Raw genomic sequence first — 17986 nt, forward strand, 5'->3', positions numbered from 1 at the left:
CTGATTGGGTCGTTCTCATTATGAGATGGGTTTGTTTTATCTCCTATACTATGGGCCTCAATGGGAATTCTAGTGAGTGGTTTTCACCTTCGAGGGGATTAAGACAGGGCGATCCACTTAGCCCTTATCTATTTTTAATATGTGCTGAGGGTTTCTCTACACTACTTAATGAAGCCAAACAGAAGGATTTGATTAGGGGTACTCCTATTGGAAGGGAAAGACTCTCGATTAACCATTTGTTCTTTGCAGATGACTGTATCCTATTTGGGGATGCCTCAAGTGAAAGGGCTAATATGGTTCGAAACATTATTCGGGAGCATGAGCTGGTTTCGGGACAACGGGTGAATTTTGATAAATCTTTTATTTATTTTGGTGCTAGTATAGATTCTAATGTAAGGGAGAGCGTAACCAACATTTGATGTGGTATTGTGGTACTTTACAACAGTTATGGGATTCTCTTAACATCATGATAATTCCAGTTGGGGGTACCCCGAATTGCAAAGATCGATTTGTTAAAACTTTTTTTATAGCAGATGAAAGTAACAGATAGATTCTAATTATTTCTTTATGGGCTCTATGGTTTCGAAAAAATAAATTAATACATGAAGGTATTAAGTTCTCCTTGCAGGAACTTCTGGGTTTTGTTCAAGGCTATAGTCAAAAGATAACCTTGAGTCAAGGGAATATGAAGTCATTTTCTAGACCCATGATAAAGGAGTTGTGGCAACCCCCAAATCCTGGTATTATTAAGCTAAAATTTGATGCTTTGTTTCAAAATGTTTTTAGAACTTCAATTGCAATAGTTTTAGCTTGAAATAATGAAAGAAAAATTCTGGGGGCGTGTACTTACCTTTTTGAAAAAGTTGTCGATGCTTTTGTTGCTGAAGCTAGGACGTGTGAAAGGGCTTTGTTGCTTATGCTTGGATGGGTTTTAGGCGCCTTCTTCTGGAAGGGGATTCTCTGTCAATAATCAACAAGCTCAAGTCAAAAGGGGAAGATAGATCTATTCTTCGACCGTTTACTCACAACATTCGTATACTTAAAAGACATTTTAAGGAAGTTTCTTACATTTTTGTTCCTAGAGCAGTTAATAAGGCGACACATACTCTGGCATTGGAAGGAAGGCGACACCAAATCCCTTGTTTCTGGGTTGATGGAGCTCTAGATTCAGTGCGAAAGATAGTGGTTAAGGATTGGACGGTTTGGATTCAAAATCATTGAGATATTTTGGACCACTTTGAAAATGGAGAAGGTTCAGAGTAATCTCTATGGTTGGGTTTCAAGGCTTTTCTTTTTATTCCATTTTCAACTCAACTGTGGATATACACTGGGAGAAGATGAATACTTGGTTGATATTCTATTTGTGACATTTTGTATTTGGCTTAGAGTGGTTTTGTTTTGCGTTTAATGGTTTTGCTATTTTTTTTTTGTGTTGTGCTTGCGGATTGGTTTATCTTCTGCTGGTCTGTCTTTTCTTTTCTATGTCAATTTGACTTTGTATAACTACCTTAATGAATTTCAGTTTTTTGTTGAAAAAAAATCATATAATATCAAAATCATCCACATGGTGGATGAATGAGCCCATATTCATTTCAGTAATGCAAGACACTAAATCTCAACTTTAGATATTGAGTTTTTAATAATTAATTTTCATTGAGTATAAGCAACAAATGAGAATTCTTTAAATTAAAGAATCTTTTAGTTCTTTAATGAATGTCCATATGAATTCTCAATTAATTTTAGCATCATATATGATTCAGGATGGTCTAATTGGTCATGTCAAGTACTAAATGCATTTGTATCAGTAAACTTCTAGTTTATTTTAACATGCATTTCAATTGTACTAATAATGTCAATATAAATTGTGACAAATTAATAATTTTATTGTCATTCCTTTTACTTTGTATCTACATATAAGTACTATTATGACACTTACTACTGGAAATGTCTAAATCAATGTGAAGTTTATAATGCCATTAAGTCAACAAAATAAATATAATTTCTAAACAATTATATGCAATATTCACTTCAGGGAATATGCCAAAATCTTCAAATATCTAAAAAATTATTATATTTATTGCAAACATTCACTTTAAGGAATGTGCAAAAAGTAATTTAGACAATAATGTAAGCATATATCATATTTCTTACCAATAAGATCATATAGATATCATATGTTTCAAGGAATGATAAATTAATATAAATCATTGAACATTCTATACTAAGAATAAACATTTCGCAACATTTTGAACCATTCATCTTCTTCTTATTTATTTTTCAATAATGACAATAAGTTAAATTTTCATAATTGTTATGTATTGCTACATTCACTTTAGGGAATGGAGTAGAACTAATGGAACGAATAACTAGTTATTTTGTTTATCCAAAAGGAGATGTGAGATCAATTCAAAATACTTTTAAAGCCCTTTTAATAAGAGTTTTACATAATCAGTTAACTACCAAGAATAACTGGCTAGGTCATGTATTGAAACAAACCTAAATTAAATATATCAATAAAAATAACATCTCAAACATAAAAATATGACATAATGAAAAACTAGCAATTTTTTTCTGTCATAACAATCATCAAAAACATGCATGAAATTTAATTTAAAATCCAACCATTAATACTCATAGTACTTTTCATTTATAATTGCTCATGTCATTTCTCTAAATAATTAACACATGGAATAATTTATAATGTATGAACTACTATCTTTAACAATTCTTTGAACTAAATGAAATCTAAGTAACCATAAAATTCATTGGTTTATTAAGATAAATTTGCATACTAGATATGTTTTAATCAAATATATTATTTAATTATAAAACCTACTATAGCAATATAAATAAATCAGTTAATATTCATTTTCATGAACAAATGAGATGCTTAAAACAATATGTAACACATGTAATCAAAAATTAAAAAGAAAACCATCTCAAATTTTTAAACCATATATCAAGTTCATTTAATATTTAAAGATGTACTTTCTTTTTCTATGTTGAGTCTTGACGATTTTATCAATAAGTAAGCAATTTAAACTCCACTAGTAGACTTTGAATCCAATCAAAATCTATTAATAGCAAACTTTAAAAGTGAATCTTATTTTCCAAGTGTACAACAGGTATATTAACAATGACTTTTTATACATAAGTTTTATCTCTTACAAGTTCTCATCAATAATATTTTTCTACGTAATTTTAATTGAGAACTTATTCTGAATACTATAGAGTTATACTAATTGTTTTTTAAAAAAACTTGTAACTTATGGTACATCCAACCATAACAACCATAACGGGCTTTAGATAGAATTATCATATTCTATTGCTCATCAGTAGACCTTTCATAGTCAAATATTCTACTTTCAACCCCTTAATAGGGATGATGACAAAAGAAGATCACAAAGATAATCACAATCAATTTAATTTAATAACAAGAGTAATCAATAAATCAATCCTCCTTTTTTTTTCATCATTTCAAAATAGATATTTATAACAATAGTAATTCATATGAAATATAATCTTTTCTTCATTCACAATCTCACTATGGCATCCATTATAATGAATATCTTTTAAAATTAATGTATTAACCATTACAAATTTTATACTTTTTAGATATTGATATATTAGCTCTTCTGGAGCTTTCAACTAATTTTGTACTATCAAATATTGGAATAATATTTGTTAGTTTTAGTACTAAATAAGAAAAAAAATTTCTATTTGTAATGCTAGATTTCATTACTACATTCTCATATCATTCCTCAAAGAATATTAACAGAAACAAAATATTTGAACATACACTACATATGTGGCCAATAATTTTTTATATCATATTGATAACATAAGTAATCTTTACCCTTTGAAGAACTATCTTGAAAACTCTCATTATTCTCTTATTTATTACTATGTTCTTACTTTTAGTAGTCCATGATTATATCTTTTAATTTCTTTATGTTTACATTCACTTCGAGGAATGCAACAAATCTAGTAGGATAGACTTCTAAATGCCTCCATTGATTCTTTATTTCATAATCACCATCACAAACATATGTGGATTTCAAATCAGAATCTATCTATTCATGTTATCATAATTAGCCTCCAATTATAATAAACATAATATAATAATAAATCATAGTAAAATATATCTGGAGATCTTTTACATCATCATCATCACCCACGTAAGAATTATATAAATTTCTTTTGATAATGATTACCCATAATGTGCAGGCCTCAATTGAAGACTGAAATTACAATAGATTTAGAAGGCAATCAACAATAACTTGAGCGATAGTTTGGAGTGACCGTATTATAAAATTAAAGAAAATCGTGCTGATAACGTGTTATAAAATAAATAGACAGAGAATAAATAAAAAAGAAAATGGGAGAGCACAAGAGAGATCGTATTTTATTGATCAATGAGAATCATCTACAATAATTCTCCAAAATCTATATTTATAAACATAAGATCTACTTCTAATTACTATTAGAATTTGAAGTACATTAAAACTTATCTTAATCTTGATGGATATCCCCTTAATAAAATATTCATAACATAAAGGGAGTTGAGAATTCTCACTTTTCATTGTTTCTTTTATTTTTTAATGGAAACATAAAACATTTTAGATTTAGGTAAATTATATAAATGGTCACCCAACTATAGTCGTGTTCCTATTTTGGTCACCCAATTTTAAAATTTTTCAATTTAGACTCTAATGTTTCAATTTTTTTCTAATTCGGTCACTCGTCGTTAAATTGATAATGGAAAACATTTTTCTAACTCGTATAATAATGCATTTAGTCCTCAATACCGACTTTTTCTATCAATTTGATCCTAATTCTAAATAATTCATTAAATTTAACCATTCAAATTTACAAATCCTATCAATTTGATCCTCAAACTTCCTAATCAAAGCTTTCAACTTTTAAAATATAAGTATTCCACATCCTATAAATTTGTAAAACCCCCCAAAAAATAAAACATTCTCTCCACAAACGGGACGCTTTCCAAGCCAATTCCAAATACCAATGAGTTTATCTTAAAACTTTATTTTCTTTTTTTTCTTTCATATAGTTTTCTTCTAAATATAATATTTTATAACCCTTTGATTGATAAAATTTTGGTTAAAGAAAAGGAAAAAACCTTAAAGAAAACACTTTAGATTTACTCTTCTTGTTAACTGTATGATGTTTCCTCCGAGGTACATAGAAATAGTCCTCGAAGTTGGTTTTTAAATTGGAAATTAAATCCAAAGTTAAAAAATATGCATGGCTTTGAAAAATCCAATTGTTCAATCAATAATCATATAAAAAAATTATGAACATTTAATTTTTCATAAGAAAAAAAAGTGAAAGAATTAATCGAAGTTCTTTTTGTTACATTGATAATGATTTTTTTTAAATTTTATAAATTGATTAAGAGATTATTATGTGTTCTATATATTTTTAATTTTTAAATCCACAATAAGCAATACTATCGCTAGTAATCTGATTAGTGTGAAATCATTTACCAAATTAATTAAAAATTAAAATTATTCTAGTTAGAGTAAAAATTATTTTTATAAATATTAAATTATTTATATAATTTTATTATATATTATATTTTTATAATTTGTATTTTATATTCTTTTTAACAGTTATATATCGAATTAGATAATTTCAACCATAAACAAAACAAGTAATAGACGTGGAATGGCTCGGTTTTGAAAGCTGAATGCTTTGGTTAGGCAGTTTAAAGATCAAATTGATAGAATTTATAAATGTAAATAGTTAAATTTATTGAACTATATAGAATTAGGATCAAATTCATAGGTTTTACTATTTACATTTTATTTTTAAATGTGCAAAAATTTAGAAACAACTTTTTCTCTATCATATCAAATGTTGTATATAATATATTGATTAAATTTATATTTAAAATTTTAAAATATTATCATATGTTTTTATCTTTTAAAAAGAATATTGATAATTTTTTAAAATATTTAATTTAAATATGTTATTAATTATTTATATAAAGGATAAAAAATTTATGTAAAATAAATAACTTCTTTTCCTTTTCATTCATTGTTTAACCAAACAAAAATATCCAAATACGAATCAAATATATACTTTCCTTTCTTTTAATTACATTTATCCTGTAAACAATATTTTATATTAATTAGAATAAATTATTTGCACTAGTGTAAAAAAAAATATAATACAAAATTTATATTTCATAAATAATTCAACTTCTATAGAAATATTTTATTCATAAAAAAATAATCAGAAAAGAAGAATTTTTTAATTTTCTTTGATAATAGATTTTTCAAATTAATGTGTTAAAATTAATCAATAAATTATTATTTGTTTTCTTATGTTGTGCTTAGTTCCAAAATAGAATGTGTATGACATTGAAAAGCTGACTTGGGAATGGTTGGGAAGCATTATCAGCCTGTATAGAACGTGAAACCCAACATTCAATTGCAGAAACTCGTGTAACAGCGAAACAAAATCAACATACATATCATGTTTTTTAAATGAGCTCAAATCGCAGCACCAGCAGACAGTAGTGAGTCATGGTGACCAGCTAAAAAAGTTGACCGGCTTAACTCCTGTAACTTCCCATTTTGTAGAAGGAATATCCGATCAGCCATTAAAATTGTTTCCAAACGATGGGCTATGACCAGCACCTGCAAATTAAGTGTCTACATGGTTTAACACTTTCAACTATGAATATAACTCTCAATTATACATCAGGTATCTTTTATAGGTGTACAATTATGTCTCTACAACAGCATTGTATAGAATTTTTTTCACAGTCAATCAAATCCCATGCCATTCTAATGTACCATTCTTCCCTAGCATAAAGAAAAAGACCAATATAGCAAATGCATAGACCTTAAATAGACTAATGAAAGACCATGCCAATCAGACTCACTCATGGATATAATCTTTAAAGGAAGCAGGCATAATATAGCAATGCTACTAGTTGTTATTCATCCTGGTTCCATTACGGATTCAAGGAGGATTATATACCAATCAAACTATAACTGCACTACATATAGGTTAAGCTATTGTTCTTACTGTATAATTTTCCATCAAGCGCTCAACAGCTTGCCTCACCAATAACTCAGACTTACTGTCTAGGGCAGAAGTTGCTTCATCCAAAACCAAAATAGATGATACCTGATAGACTGCCCTTGCAATTGCTAGTCTGCATTTGTAAGCCAGCAGGAAGATTTATGATTTAAAACAAGGAGAAATGCTTCAGCAATAAGAAATAACAATCCTATAGTAATTATATTTCAGTGTTAAAAGAGCAATGCATTTGTCTATTTTACCTTTGCTTCTGACCTCCACTTAAAAGTGAGCCCCTTGGTCCAATTTGGCTTCGGTATCCTTCTGGAAGTGTTCTGATAAATTCATCTGCATTTGCAATTTGAGCTGCAAGCTCAACTTTCTCCATGTCAATGTTTGACATTAGATCCCTATATCCAATGTTTTCAGCAACTGTCCTAGAAAAAAGCATCTGATGCATTTAGAAGAGATATCTAAATCAGTCATTTGAACTAATTTGGAGGATTTATTACCAAAACTGGAAAGCTACAACAATGAAACAATAATACTAAGGGTTAGTATTTGGTACACTGGCAGTATACCTTTTTTATTCCACAAGCATCCTTAAAAAATTGCAATGTGTCTTTTTTTTTAAAATATTTATTTTTCTAATATTTTACTATACCCCTATAGGATACTTGTCAACGCCCTAACCCTATTTGTGGAGTCTAAAAACTCCTTTGGAAGTGTATCAAATATTTTCCCTAATACTAATGAAGAGGGTAACCAATTGTCACTCACTGTATCTTGAGAAACAAGACCAACATGTCTTCTCAAACTTTCCAGTCGGATGCTCTTTATGTTGTGGTTATCAATAAGTATGGATCCTGAAACATGGGATGCCAGGTATGCAAACCATTAAATACAAAGGGAAAATGGAAGCAAAAATAACTCAATCTGGTTAAAGGGATAAGCGTAGATTTATATATTCTGATGCCTCACCAGATGAAGGTTCATATAGGCGAAGAAGCAATTTTACAAGGGTTGTTTTCCCTCCACCAGATGGTCCAACAAGAGCTATTGTCTCCCCAGCCCTTACAGTAAGGTTCAACCCATCCAAAACAAGTGGCATGTTGTCAGCATATTTAAATGAGACATCACAGAATTTCACCTCTCCCTTAACATGGCCTAAATAGATTGCATCTGGTTTCTCAATGACCTATGATATAAAATAAATGAAATGTAACAGTAGGAACCAGCTGAGAGTCATTTTTTACAAACATAATAGCTGCTCAAAAGTTTTCGCCATTTCTCTATGATGCATTATTTTGTTAAAACCATAGCCTCATACAAGCTTGTTTATTGTCATACAAATAATAGAGAATTCATCAAGATAATTCAAGCAGGCAAGAAAAGAAAATGTACCTTGGACTTCATCCTGGTCAAATCAAACAAGCGTTCAATGGCTGGTTCTCCTTGCTTAAACTCGTTGTATGCTTTACCCACACCCTGCATGATTCTTTATTCTAAGAACAGTTACTCAAGACAGCCCCCTCAATGACCGAAGTATAAGACCACTTCAAAAAGTAAAGAAGACATCAATGCACTACTTATAACTTCAAAACAATGAAAACCAAGACACTAAGATTTGAAGGTCATCATCAGCAAATCCAGTCACTTGAAAGACTTGATACAAAAGAATGAAAAGACAAGCTCAACATTCCAAAATCTGGAATGGGCTACTGATGGTAAAAGCAAGCATATGTAATCTTTTCTGAAGAAAATAATATTACCTGGATGGGCTCAACCAAGAAAACCAGTGATGTCACAAAAGAAACCATGCTACAACCATCAAAAGAACCACGTGAAACGACCAGGGATCCAACACAAAGTACGCATAAAACTCCAAAATAAATAATTTGTATGATCTGGGGGATTAGTGCCTTCATTTTCTTCTTTGCTAAATGTCGAGAAAAATCTGTATAAGCAAGCCGTTGAAATCTGGCATGCTCGGACAACTCTCCAGTATTTGCTTTCACAAAGAAAATGGCTGGGAGGACCTAAAACGTTATAAATATACTAGCTAAAATAAGCAACAACTAAAATGTTGGATACCTCAGTCTTGCTGGAACACTGAGGAATTCCTAAGAACAGAAACACAAACTGCAAGCACTGATGATAATGTAAGAAATGACGGCCATATAAAACATAAAGCATACCTCATTCAGATAAGCTGCAAGAGTGGCGATACTCAGATGAGCTCTCTTAGATATCTTGCGAAGTTTTTCACCAAGATAAGCTATAACTAGAGCCATAAATGGAATCATCAAAAAATTCACCAGAATATATGTACAGACATTATACATCTAACATAAATGTAATCAGAAATTCATTCAATTAACAAACAAAACTAATAAATGATGAAATTATAAAACAAATATTGTGTATCCTTACAATTGCTGAAATCAAGGATAGGGAGGGACTGATAACCAACATCTGCGTCCCCATCGCAAACAATTGCAACATGTTGGGCACAATAGTCTGTTCCAAGAATGAAATTAATAATTGACATATAAATTGCAGAGACAAACCTCAGTCACTGACAACAAAATTCAGATAAGACGATGATGATCACAATTGGCATTTATCTATAACCACAACATTTAGCCCCAAACAATGAAAAACCTCTTGAGATTATGTTCCTTGTGATCATTCAACTGATAAAATTATAAAAAAGAAGCTTATGAACAAGAACACACTTTCCCAAGGGTTCAAATTTTGAGATATCCAAGCTGAATTATTGGAGTGTTTCTCTAAAGAATTTAACTAGGCAAGATAAGTTCATACGAATATTTTTAACAAAAATTTATCCAAAAATCATTGCATGAACCCGAAAAGGAAAAAAGTAAAACTCGATCACTAACATTGAGGAGAGCGAAAAGAGTATCAGCAACATCAGAAGCCTCAGCTGTAATCCGATAAGCAATATCTCCAGAAGAAACCCCATCGTTACCTTCAAAAAAACCCAACTCTTTCTCCAAAACTGTCTCGAAAACGAAAACTCTCATCTGACAAACTGTCCTTAGCGAAGCTTCCCACAAGAAGGCTTGTTGCCAGTAACAAGCAACCAACTTGACCAAGACAAAAACCCCTAGAAGAAGGCACTGGTCACGCAATTTGGAGATGGAAACGATGTTGATTAAGTTAGAAGAGAAGGATCCAATTCTGGGGATAATTTGGGAAAGGGAGAAAACTGAGATGGAGCTGCACAGCCAGCCAAGGAGGATGGGTTGGTGATTAGTTTGGAGGAAAGGTTTGAGTTTGGCGAGGGTTTCAAGGGCTTTGGAAAGTGGGGTTTGGCTGGTTTGGGCGTTTAAGGGGAGTTTGATTGAATTTGTGGGTTTGAGTGAGGATATAAAGGGAGGTCTCCAACGTGAATTGATGTGAAGAAATTTGGGTTTATCTTTTTGTGCGGAGCGGAGGTAAAAAAGTGGCGGAGGAAACGGTGGCGAGAGAAAAAGAAGGCCGTGGAGGGACATTTTGAATGGGGAATGGCTTGGTATGGAACCGTTAAGAGTAGATATCTACTAACGGCATTTTTTGAGGACTTAATGCAGCATATATTGGTCCCAAGTAAATTATAAATTATATAATATTATAGGAGAAAATATATTCTTTATTTATTTATTTTTTTAATATCAGTCGATCTATTAATAATAGAAACTTTAATTCAAGTTTTATAGTTGTTCCATAATTTCTTTACCAGACAGTGTGTTGGTTCTTTATCTCTCTAGTTCACCATGTAAAATGTCAAACAGACAACTTTCATCTATAGTTTTAAAAACTCGTTTCATCTCAATCAGGAAAGATGCCATGGTAACATAATTTAATTTCCCATGAAAAATGCCTTTTGTTTGATATGAATCACATTTAAAAGTGCATTATCTTTTGTTACATTCAATGTGGCAGGATGATCTTCTCCATGATGTGAGAACGATACGAGCTTCAGGAGCTCCTAACAAAAGCCAGTAACTCCGCTTTCACTGCAAGCAGATAAGTGGACAGTCCTATGGTCCTCAAACTCGAGTTCCTCCTAGTTCTTTGCACCAAAACCACGAGGGCTTGGCCTTGTTGATGCCGAGTCTGCGAACTGCCTTCTCGACTCCGATCTCCTCTTTCTTCTAGCTGTACCAGGAGGAGCCTAATACATCGGAGAAAAATGCAAACATCAATTATTACAAAATCTAGCTTGCCAAAAATCACTGAATTCGCATTATGAGTCCTGATAGGATTCCATCAATCATGAACCAGTTTTATAGTCATATGAATGAAACTTTCTGCGTAAGTGTGCATCTGTAGAGTTGCAGACAAGATACCGTTTGTTCTGCTTTCATTGCATCCTCGAGATTGCTCAATGTAGGAATAGATCCACCCTCCATGATACCCATCAAATTCTTCATGCGAACTCGCATTTGGAAGAGTTGAGCAACAAGTTGACTCACCTATTATTGATCCCAGAAAATATATCTCATTCACAAGTTAAAATTTTAAAAATCCTACAAGTAGCGGCAATCCATACCTGCTGTTCTGTTTTACCAGAATCTTTAGCAATTCTTCTCCTCCTGTCAGGAGACTCAGCCAATAACTCCGGCTTCTCCCTTTCCTCTGAAAATAAAATGAAAGGAGAAAGAAGCAAAACAAGAGACATTGTTTCCAAGTAAGCACAGACAGATTCATCAAACTTTATGTACTGTTTTATCAAAACCATAGTTAATCATCAATGCCAATTCCTCCTAAATATGCATTCAGAAACAAGTTGCAGAGAAAACCTCATTAAGGAAAGCGTATTGCATGCTACACTAATTTAGGGCATTCAGCAAAAGCAAGAATAACCTAATTGTGTAATCCGGCTAGCAAAACACCTACAGTCTACCATCCATGGAAGGGCATGGTACATGATGTGATTGTACATAGCTGTACCTAGCAATATAACAATACACAGACATGGTCCAACAAACTTGCTAGCTTGGATAGAGTGAGAGAGTGTAAAGAAAATAAGCAGATTTTTATCTCTTTTCAAGGATACTAGGATGTAACAGAGTATGTACTGATAAAACGTAAGTGGAGAGCAATGTGGCTTCATCTTTTGTTGACTTTAATATTTTAGAGAAAAAAAATGAGCATAGTCTACAGGAGCAATACCACTTGGTAGTTAAAGCAGCTACTTCAATCTTTAATCAAATAAATTTTGTTTGAATAAAAAAAGCTTTGTCAAGTTTTTCTGTTGAAAACTGCCACAATAAAATCAGTTAAAACATGAGACCTGGTGTCATGGCTTCAATCATTGCCTCCATTAACTTTAAATTCTTCTCTGCCTCTCGAACTTGGGCTGGCGTAACCTGTTTGTGAATGAATAGGTCAGTAAATCAGTTTCTTCCAAGAAGACTTCCTTTTTTTATATAAGAAAAAGAAAATTAATTGATGGACATGCACAAAAGTGTTATTCTAGCAGTACAGCTAAATTCAATGGACCAAGAAGGTTGCATAACCTTTCAAAAACAGTAACACCAAAGAATAGGAAACCCAACTTTCATACCTTCCCCATTCCAGGGATCATTCCAATAACACGGGTCATGGAACCCATCCGCGCAACAGCACGGGTCTGCTTTAGGAAATCATTGAAATCAAACTTCGCACTCATTATCTTCTTTTGCAACTCTTCAGCATCTTCTTGGCGCATCTATACAGGAAAATTTCATTAATTTATATGCTTACTATCAAAGGATATGGAATGAAATTCACTAAAAACTTACGACTTCTTGTGCTTTCTCAACAAATGAGAGAACGTCACCCATTCCTAAAATACGTCCAGCCATGCGGTCTGGATAGAAAGGCTCTAGGTCCTCCATGCGCTCTCCACGTCCTACAAGCTTGATTGGCTTCCCAGACACCTGTAGTGTTCATTAACTTAGAATAGACAACAAAAATGACCAAACTTGCCAAAAGAAACTCTATAATAACTATTGTCATGAGTCACGACTCCCCACTGCTTAAATATGAAATGTCTTCAGAAGGAAGAGATTCTAGCACATAAGCTCTAAGTGAAGGAAATAAAAGGAAATGGTCGGCCAAACCTCTTTAACACTCAAGGCTGCACCACCTCGAGAATCCCCATCTAGCTTTGTCAAAATGGCACCAGTAATGCCTATCTCAACATTGAATGTTGTGACCAACGCTGTGAATTCAAAAAAACATGATGAGAAGATTATCATGGACACGTCATAGTTATTGTCTTGGCAATAGCTAAATTAAGCACGTAACAGATAAATATATATGTGCAATCATTCAAATGGGTCTGAAGGAGCAAACTTCAACTATAAAACTAAAACTTCATTTATGCATGATTTGTCAATAGACACCTGGTATGTAGCCACTAATGGCAGCAAGTTTTCTTGAATAAGATACATGCTCTATAAATACAGGTACTAAAGTGAAATGTACATAATGTATAGCTCAGGAAGAAAGTTTAGCTAGTACTTTAAGTACAATATACAACAAGGAAAACGAGACTATTAGATTCTTAGAATAAAATTAGTCATAATATCTATAAAGAATAAATAAATGAAAACAAAAGGAAGTCGCATCTTTTAAGGAGAAAATTGGAAATCCAAGTACCAGCAGCTTCTTGGCCAGTCATTGCATCCACAACAAGCAAAACTTCTGTGGGATTCAATACTTTCTTCACTTCTTTCAACTCATCCATCATTCCTTTATCTATCTGTTGAATAATTAGAAACAATTTGCATGAAGATTAAATTGATGACATTTAAGAATCATTAAAATTTTCATGACAGATTCTTATAATATTACCTGCAGCCTTCCTGCAGTATCCATTATCACTACATCTATCTTCTTCTTTTTGGCCTCTTCTAAGCCTTGCTTTGCTATTTCGGATGGTTTAACCTCAGTCCCTGCTGTATAAACAGGAACACCTACCTGTCACAAGCTATAATAGAATATGAGAAATAATAACATTTGTGAGAAGTCAAAAGACATAAAGACTAATGATGAGTGAAAAAAAATTGTTAACCAATCGAAGAAGTTCTTAATTCATGAACTAAATTGGAACTATGGTCACAGGTAAAAAAAAGAAAAAACAAATAACTGGATGTTAAAATTTTCATTGATTTACTTGGACTATCTCTTCACACATCAATCAGGTATTTTAACTAGCCTGAAACTAGTATTAGTTCCATTTAAATTAAAAATCATTCGGAAATTATTTACAAGATATATTTTGCTGGAAAGCTTCTATGATAGCTATTTTTGTTTCATTTGTTCAGTCTTAGTGAGTGATAAAATTTGGAAATACAAGCAAACCGACATATCCAACTTTGTGGCACACAGTTGCTCCAGAATAAATTACCATCTCACAAGTATTGTTCATTAGACCACCACAACTAGGACAGATGATTCACATCAAGTCAACAAGAAACTTCAGTGTCCAACCTTCCATGTTAGCAGTATAGAGAATGTAAAATGCCATGCATTCACCTCACAAAGTGAGCATCTCTGGTGCTAACACTAGACATATATTTGACTTAAAGTCAGAAGATCTTCTTTGAAATCCAGTAGAAGAAAAAAATGAATTTGAAAGAGAAGTGAATAATTGATATCATGTAGAACTAAAGTGAAAAACAGAAGATATACATGCATAAATGGGATGAAATTTATTAAAGACAATTCAACCAAGCTGTCAATTTTCAAGCTCGAAAGATTAGTCAACTTGCGACTAATTTTTTGTTGGGATTCAATCAGTTATGGGTTGAGATGTCTGCAGAGCGTTTGAAGAGTTATTTATTAGTTTCGAAACGCACTTTGAATCACTTAATTTCGAGTCCGGGAGCTCAAGTTATGACCATTTTAGTGAAGGCTACGTAAACAGAATTTTTGGATGGGATTAATACGGGAAATTACGTGTTCTGGGCTTTAATTCGAGTTTAAATGATATTGGATTCAATTTTTAGACTTTTTATGATATATGACCCAAGTTGTATATACTATTTTTTGTTTAGATTAATTACAGTTTTATTATACTCAACAGTTTTATTTTGATGTAATTTAAGACTCTCCATTATTCATTAAAGAGACCTTGATTAATAATTTTTTTTTTTTGAAACCGTGGGAGAACTCTCACCCCCAATTTACTAGGGTTCAGCCTTAGAGAGTTGGTTAGCCAATTTACTAGGGTTCAACTTTAGGGGTAGCCTAGAGCCATTTGTGTAGACAATCTTTCCATCATCCATCTTATTTTCGATTTGTCAAGGATTATATCTTATTTTTGTTTTCTTCTATTTTTCATATTTCAATTTATCAAGGATTATATCTTATTTTTGTTTTCTTCTATTTTTCATCTTTCAATTTGTCAATGATTATTTCTTAGATGGTTGATTAGAACCATTAATTAAATTTGTTGGAGTTTATGTCTCAAAAGTGTTCAATGTGTTCAATTGAACACTTATAAAAGAACTTTATCGACAATGAAAACCTCGTACCTGTTCACCCAAAATAACAAGTTGGTCAATAGCAGCAGGTCTGTATACATCTCCTGCAATAAGCATGCTGCTCTTACCCTGCAGTCAACATTAGGCTCCAACATCATTCAAGGCTTAAGGAAAGTGCTACATATGTTCATATGCAACAATACAAATGGCACCTGCTTTTTAAGATAATTAGCTAACTTGGCACAAAGAGTTGTTTTTCCAACCCCTTGTAGACCAGCCAATAATATAACAGTGGGGCCAGATTTTGAAAAGACCAGTTCAGAAACCTCTCCTCCCATCAGTTTCACAAGCTCATCGTTTACAATCTGCAACCAGAAGTAAACTTAAGCAACGATATGCATAAAGCACCAACTAAAGATCCAGCCGCTAGGTTTGTGAACCAGATAAGTTAAACAAATCCAGGCAAAGTGCATTTTGATGATAGAAATTCATTCTTGGTACCTTAACTAATTGTTGATCCGGCTTTACTCCTCTAATAAGGCCAACTCCAACAGCCTGGTCACTTACAGCTTGGACAAACCTTCTAACAACAGGAAGACTCACCTGTCAATAGATATCAACCGTGTTAATAAAAAACCTTATTACCAACCGGAAGTTGAAAAAAATCCCAAGAAACATCCAATCTCACTTACATCTGCTTCCAGAAGCGCTCTCCTAATATCACGCATTGGCTCCACAATGTTCTCCTTTGTCAAAACCTCTGAAACACAACAATTTTACCACCCAAGTTTAACTTTAATAAAGATTTGTTCCACTTCTAGTTTGAAAAATCAAGGTGCAAACCTTCTCCTTTAAGCTTGGTCCAAGCAGCTTCGAGACCACTGGTGAGTTGGCCAAACATTTCAGCTCTTACAACACCTCGCATTTCCCTCCTAGAAGTGGCCGTCTTGGAATTTACCCACCCCCATATCTCTCTCTGCCATCATTTTTATTATTTATATATATATAAAAAAAAGAGAATAAAAAATTTAACAATTCAAATAGCAAACAGGCGACTCATTTCTTTCACGCATTGCCCGACAACCAAATAGAAAAAGGGTAAGTAGATAAATTGATTTGCTTTACTTACAGTGAACAAGTTCCTGGAAGAAAGGGAAGCCAAATTGGTGGAAGCGGAGGGGGCGCATGAAGTGGCAAGTTTAGTAGGTTTTGTGGGGCTGCGGTTGGTCGAAAATGGAACCAAAGTCGCCGAGAAGAGGCGGGAAGCAGTAGTCGAAATTTGCATTGCTTCCGTTGATTTCTATATTTTTTACCTTCCTCCTTTTTTTGGATGTCTTTAGCTGTTTATCTGTCGACACGGAGTATTTAGATATGATCCGTTCGTTATCTTGTCGTTAGATTCCCTGATACCGGTTCACCTTTTTTATTTTGCGTCGCCTCTCAACGCATCGTTTTACTACCTACTCTTCCTTCCTGTCCCCACCCATGGAACATGACAAAAAAAAAAAAGCAAAATTTGAAGGAACCCATATTACTTGAGCAGATAAATAACACAAAAACTAGGTGAAAACAAACAAATTAGCAAAAACGATGCTCTCAAAGTCGATTCACAATGTAATAATAACGAATTCTAAGCTCGGAAAGATAAGCATGGATAGTGATTTTGTTTTATTTTTGATAATGCTCTAGAATAACGTATTTTTATGTATTAATCATATGTTTATTCTGGGCTTGATCCTACTAATTTGAATTATTTATGTCTTTTTATCGATTAGGGACTGATTTGGAGGCAAAAGCAAAATTAAGGGACAAAAGTGCGAATTTGGAGACACAATGGGCTGATATACAACGCAGGAAAAAGATTGTGCCAAAAGTGCAAGCATGGAAGACACAAGGACTAAAAACGTAAAAAGAAGAGATTTTATTTTATAAGACTCCATTTTATTAGGATAATTAATATTAAGATAATTATTAGGATTATTTAATTTTAAGATTTTATTTTAATTATCTTTATTTATCTTTAATTAATTGTATTTATCTTTTTAGAATTTAAGTTAAATTAGACTATCTCCCTAGCACTATAAATAGGGGGTGAAGTGACTCTATTGGGTGTTCATCCTTTTCTGTAAACACTCTCCCCCTAAAAGTTTAGGCTTTTGTTTCTTCATATTTTCTTTCAATAAAATCCCCTTTTTCCATTTTTATATTTATTTTCTTTTCCACCATTATCATGAGCCACTAAAACCTATCTAGCCGAAAGTTGTCAATATTCCCCAAAAAGGGTTCTTAAGGCCTAAAATCCGTACTTAGCCTTCTCACCAAGTATTCATCGTTTCTTCGCACTACGGGCTGACGCTTCCGTCCATGGCCTTTAAGAAGTAAGCTTTTCAGCATATGCAAAGGCGGTCGCTTTGTATGTTTTGGAAGGATTACACAGTCGGTTCGTTAAC

At 32.6% G+C, this 17986-nt stretch overlaps 2 protein-coding genes across 2 annotated transcripts; both read right to left on the minus strand.

Moving 5' to 3' along the window:
• Nucleotides 1-6381: 6381 nt before the first annotated feature.
• Nucleotides 6382-10642, minus strand: LOC107948422 (ABC transporter B family member 29, chloroplastic). The gene is made up of 10 exons (XM_016882961.2): nucleotides 9957-10642; nucleotides 9487-9573; nucleotides 9252-9359; nucleotides 8826-9092; nucleotides 8458-8541; nucleotides 8035-8251; nucleotides 7834-7919; nucleotides 7317-7504; nucleotides 7060-7189; nucleotides 6382-6665 (listed from the first exon to the last, which is right to left on the minus strand). Exons 1-10 carry the CDS (start codon nucleotides 10569-10571, stop codon nucleotides 6519-6521), a joined length of 1929 nt encoding a protein of 642 aa, XP_016738450.1. The 5' UTR covers nucleotides 10572-10642; the 3' UTR covers nucleotides 6382-6518.
• A 267-nt stretch (nucleotides 10643-10909) lies between these two features.
• LOC107948423 (signal recognition particle 54 kDa protein, chloroplastic) lies at nucleotides 10910-16947 on the minus strand. The gene is made up of 15 exons (XM_016882962.2): nucleotides 16666-16947; nucleotides 16380-16512; nucleotides 16229-16296; nucleotides 16038-16139; nucleotides 15749-15901; nucleotides 15588-15665; nucleotides 13903-14028; nucleotides 13708-13810; nucleotides 13167-13267; nucleotides 12846-12983; nucleotides 12629-12772; nucleotides 12356-12431; nucleotides 11612-11697; nucleotides 11409-11534; nucleotides 10910-11233 (listed from the first exon to the last, which is right to left on the minus strand). The coding sequence occupies exons 1-15, from the start codon at nucleotides 16819-16821 to the stop codon at nucleotides 11126-11128; spliced, it is 1698 nt and encodes a 565-aa protein (XP_016738451.1). The 5' UTR covers nucleotides 16822-16947; the 3' UTR covers nucleotides 10910-11125.
• Between the last annotated feature and the right edge of the window lie 1039 nt (nucleotides 16948-17986).

The sequence above is a fragment of the Gossypium hirsutum genome, chromosome A04, assembly GCF_007990345.1.
Source record: "Gossypium hirsutum isolate 1008001.06 chromosome A04, Gossypium_hirsutum_v2.1, whole genome shotgun sequence".
Lineage (NCBI taxonomy): Eukaryota > Viridiplantae > Streptophyta > Magnoliopsida > Malvales > Malvaceae > Gossypium > Gossypium hirsutum.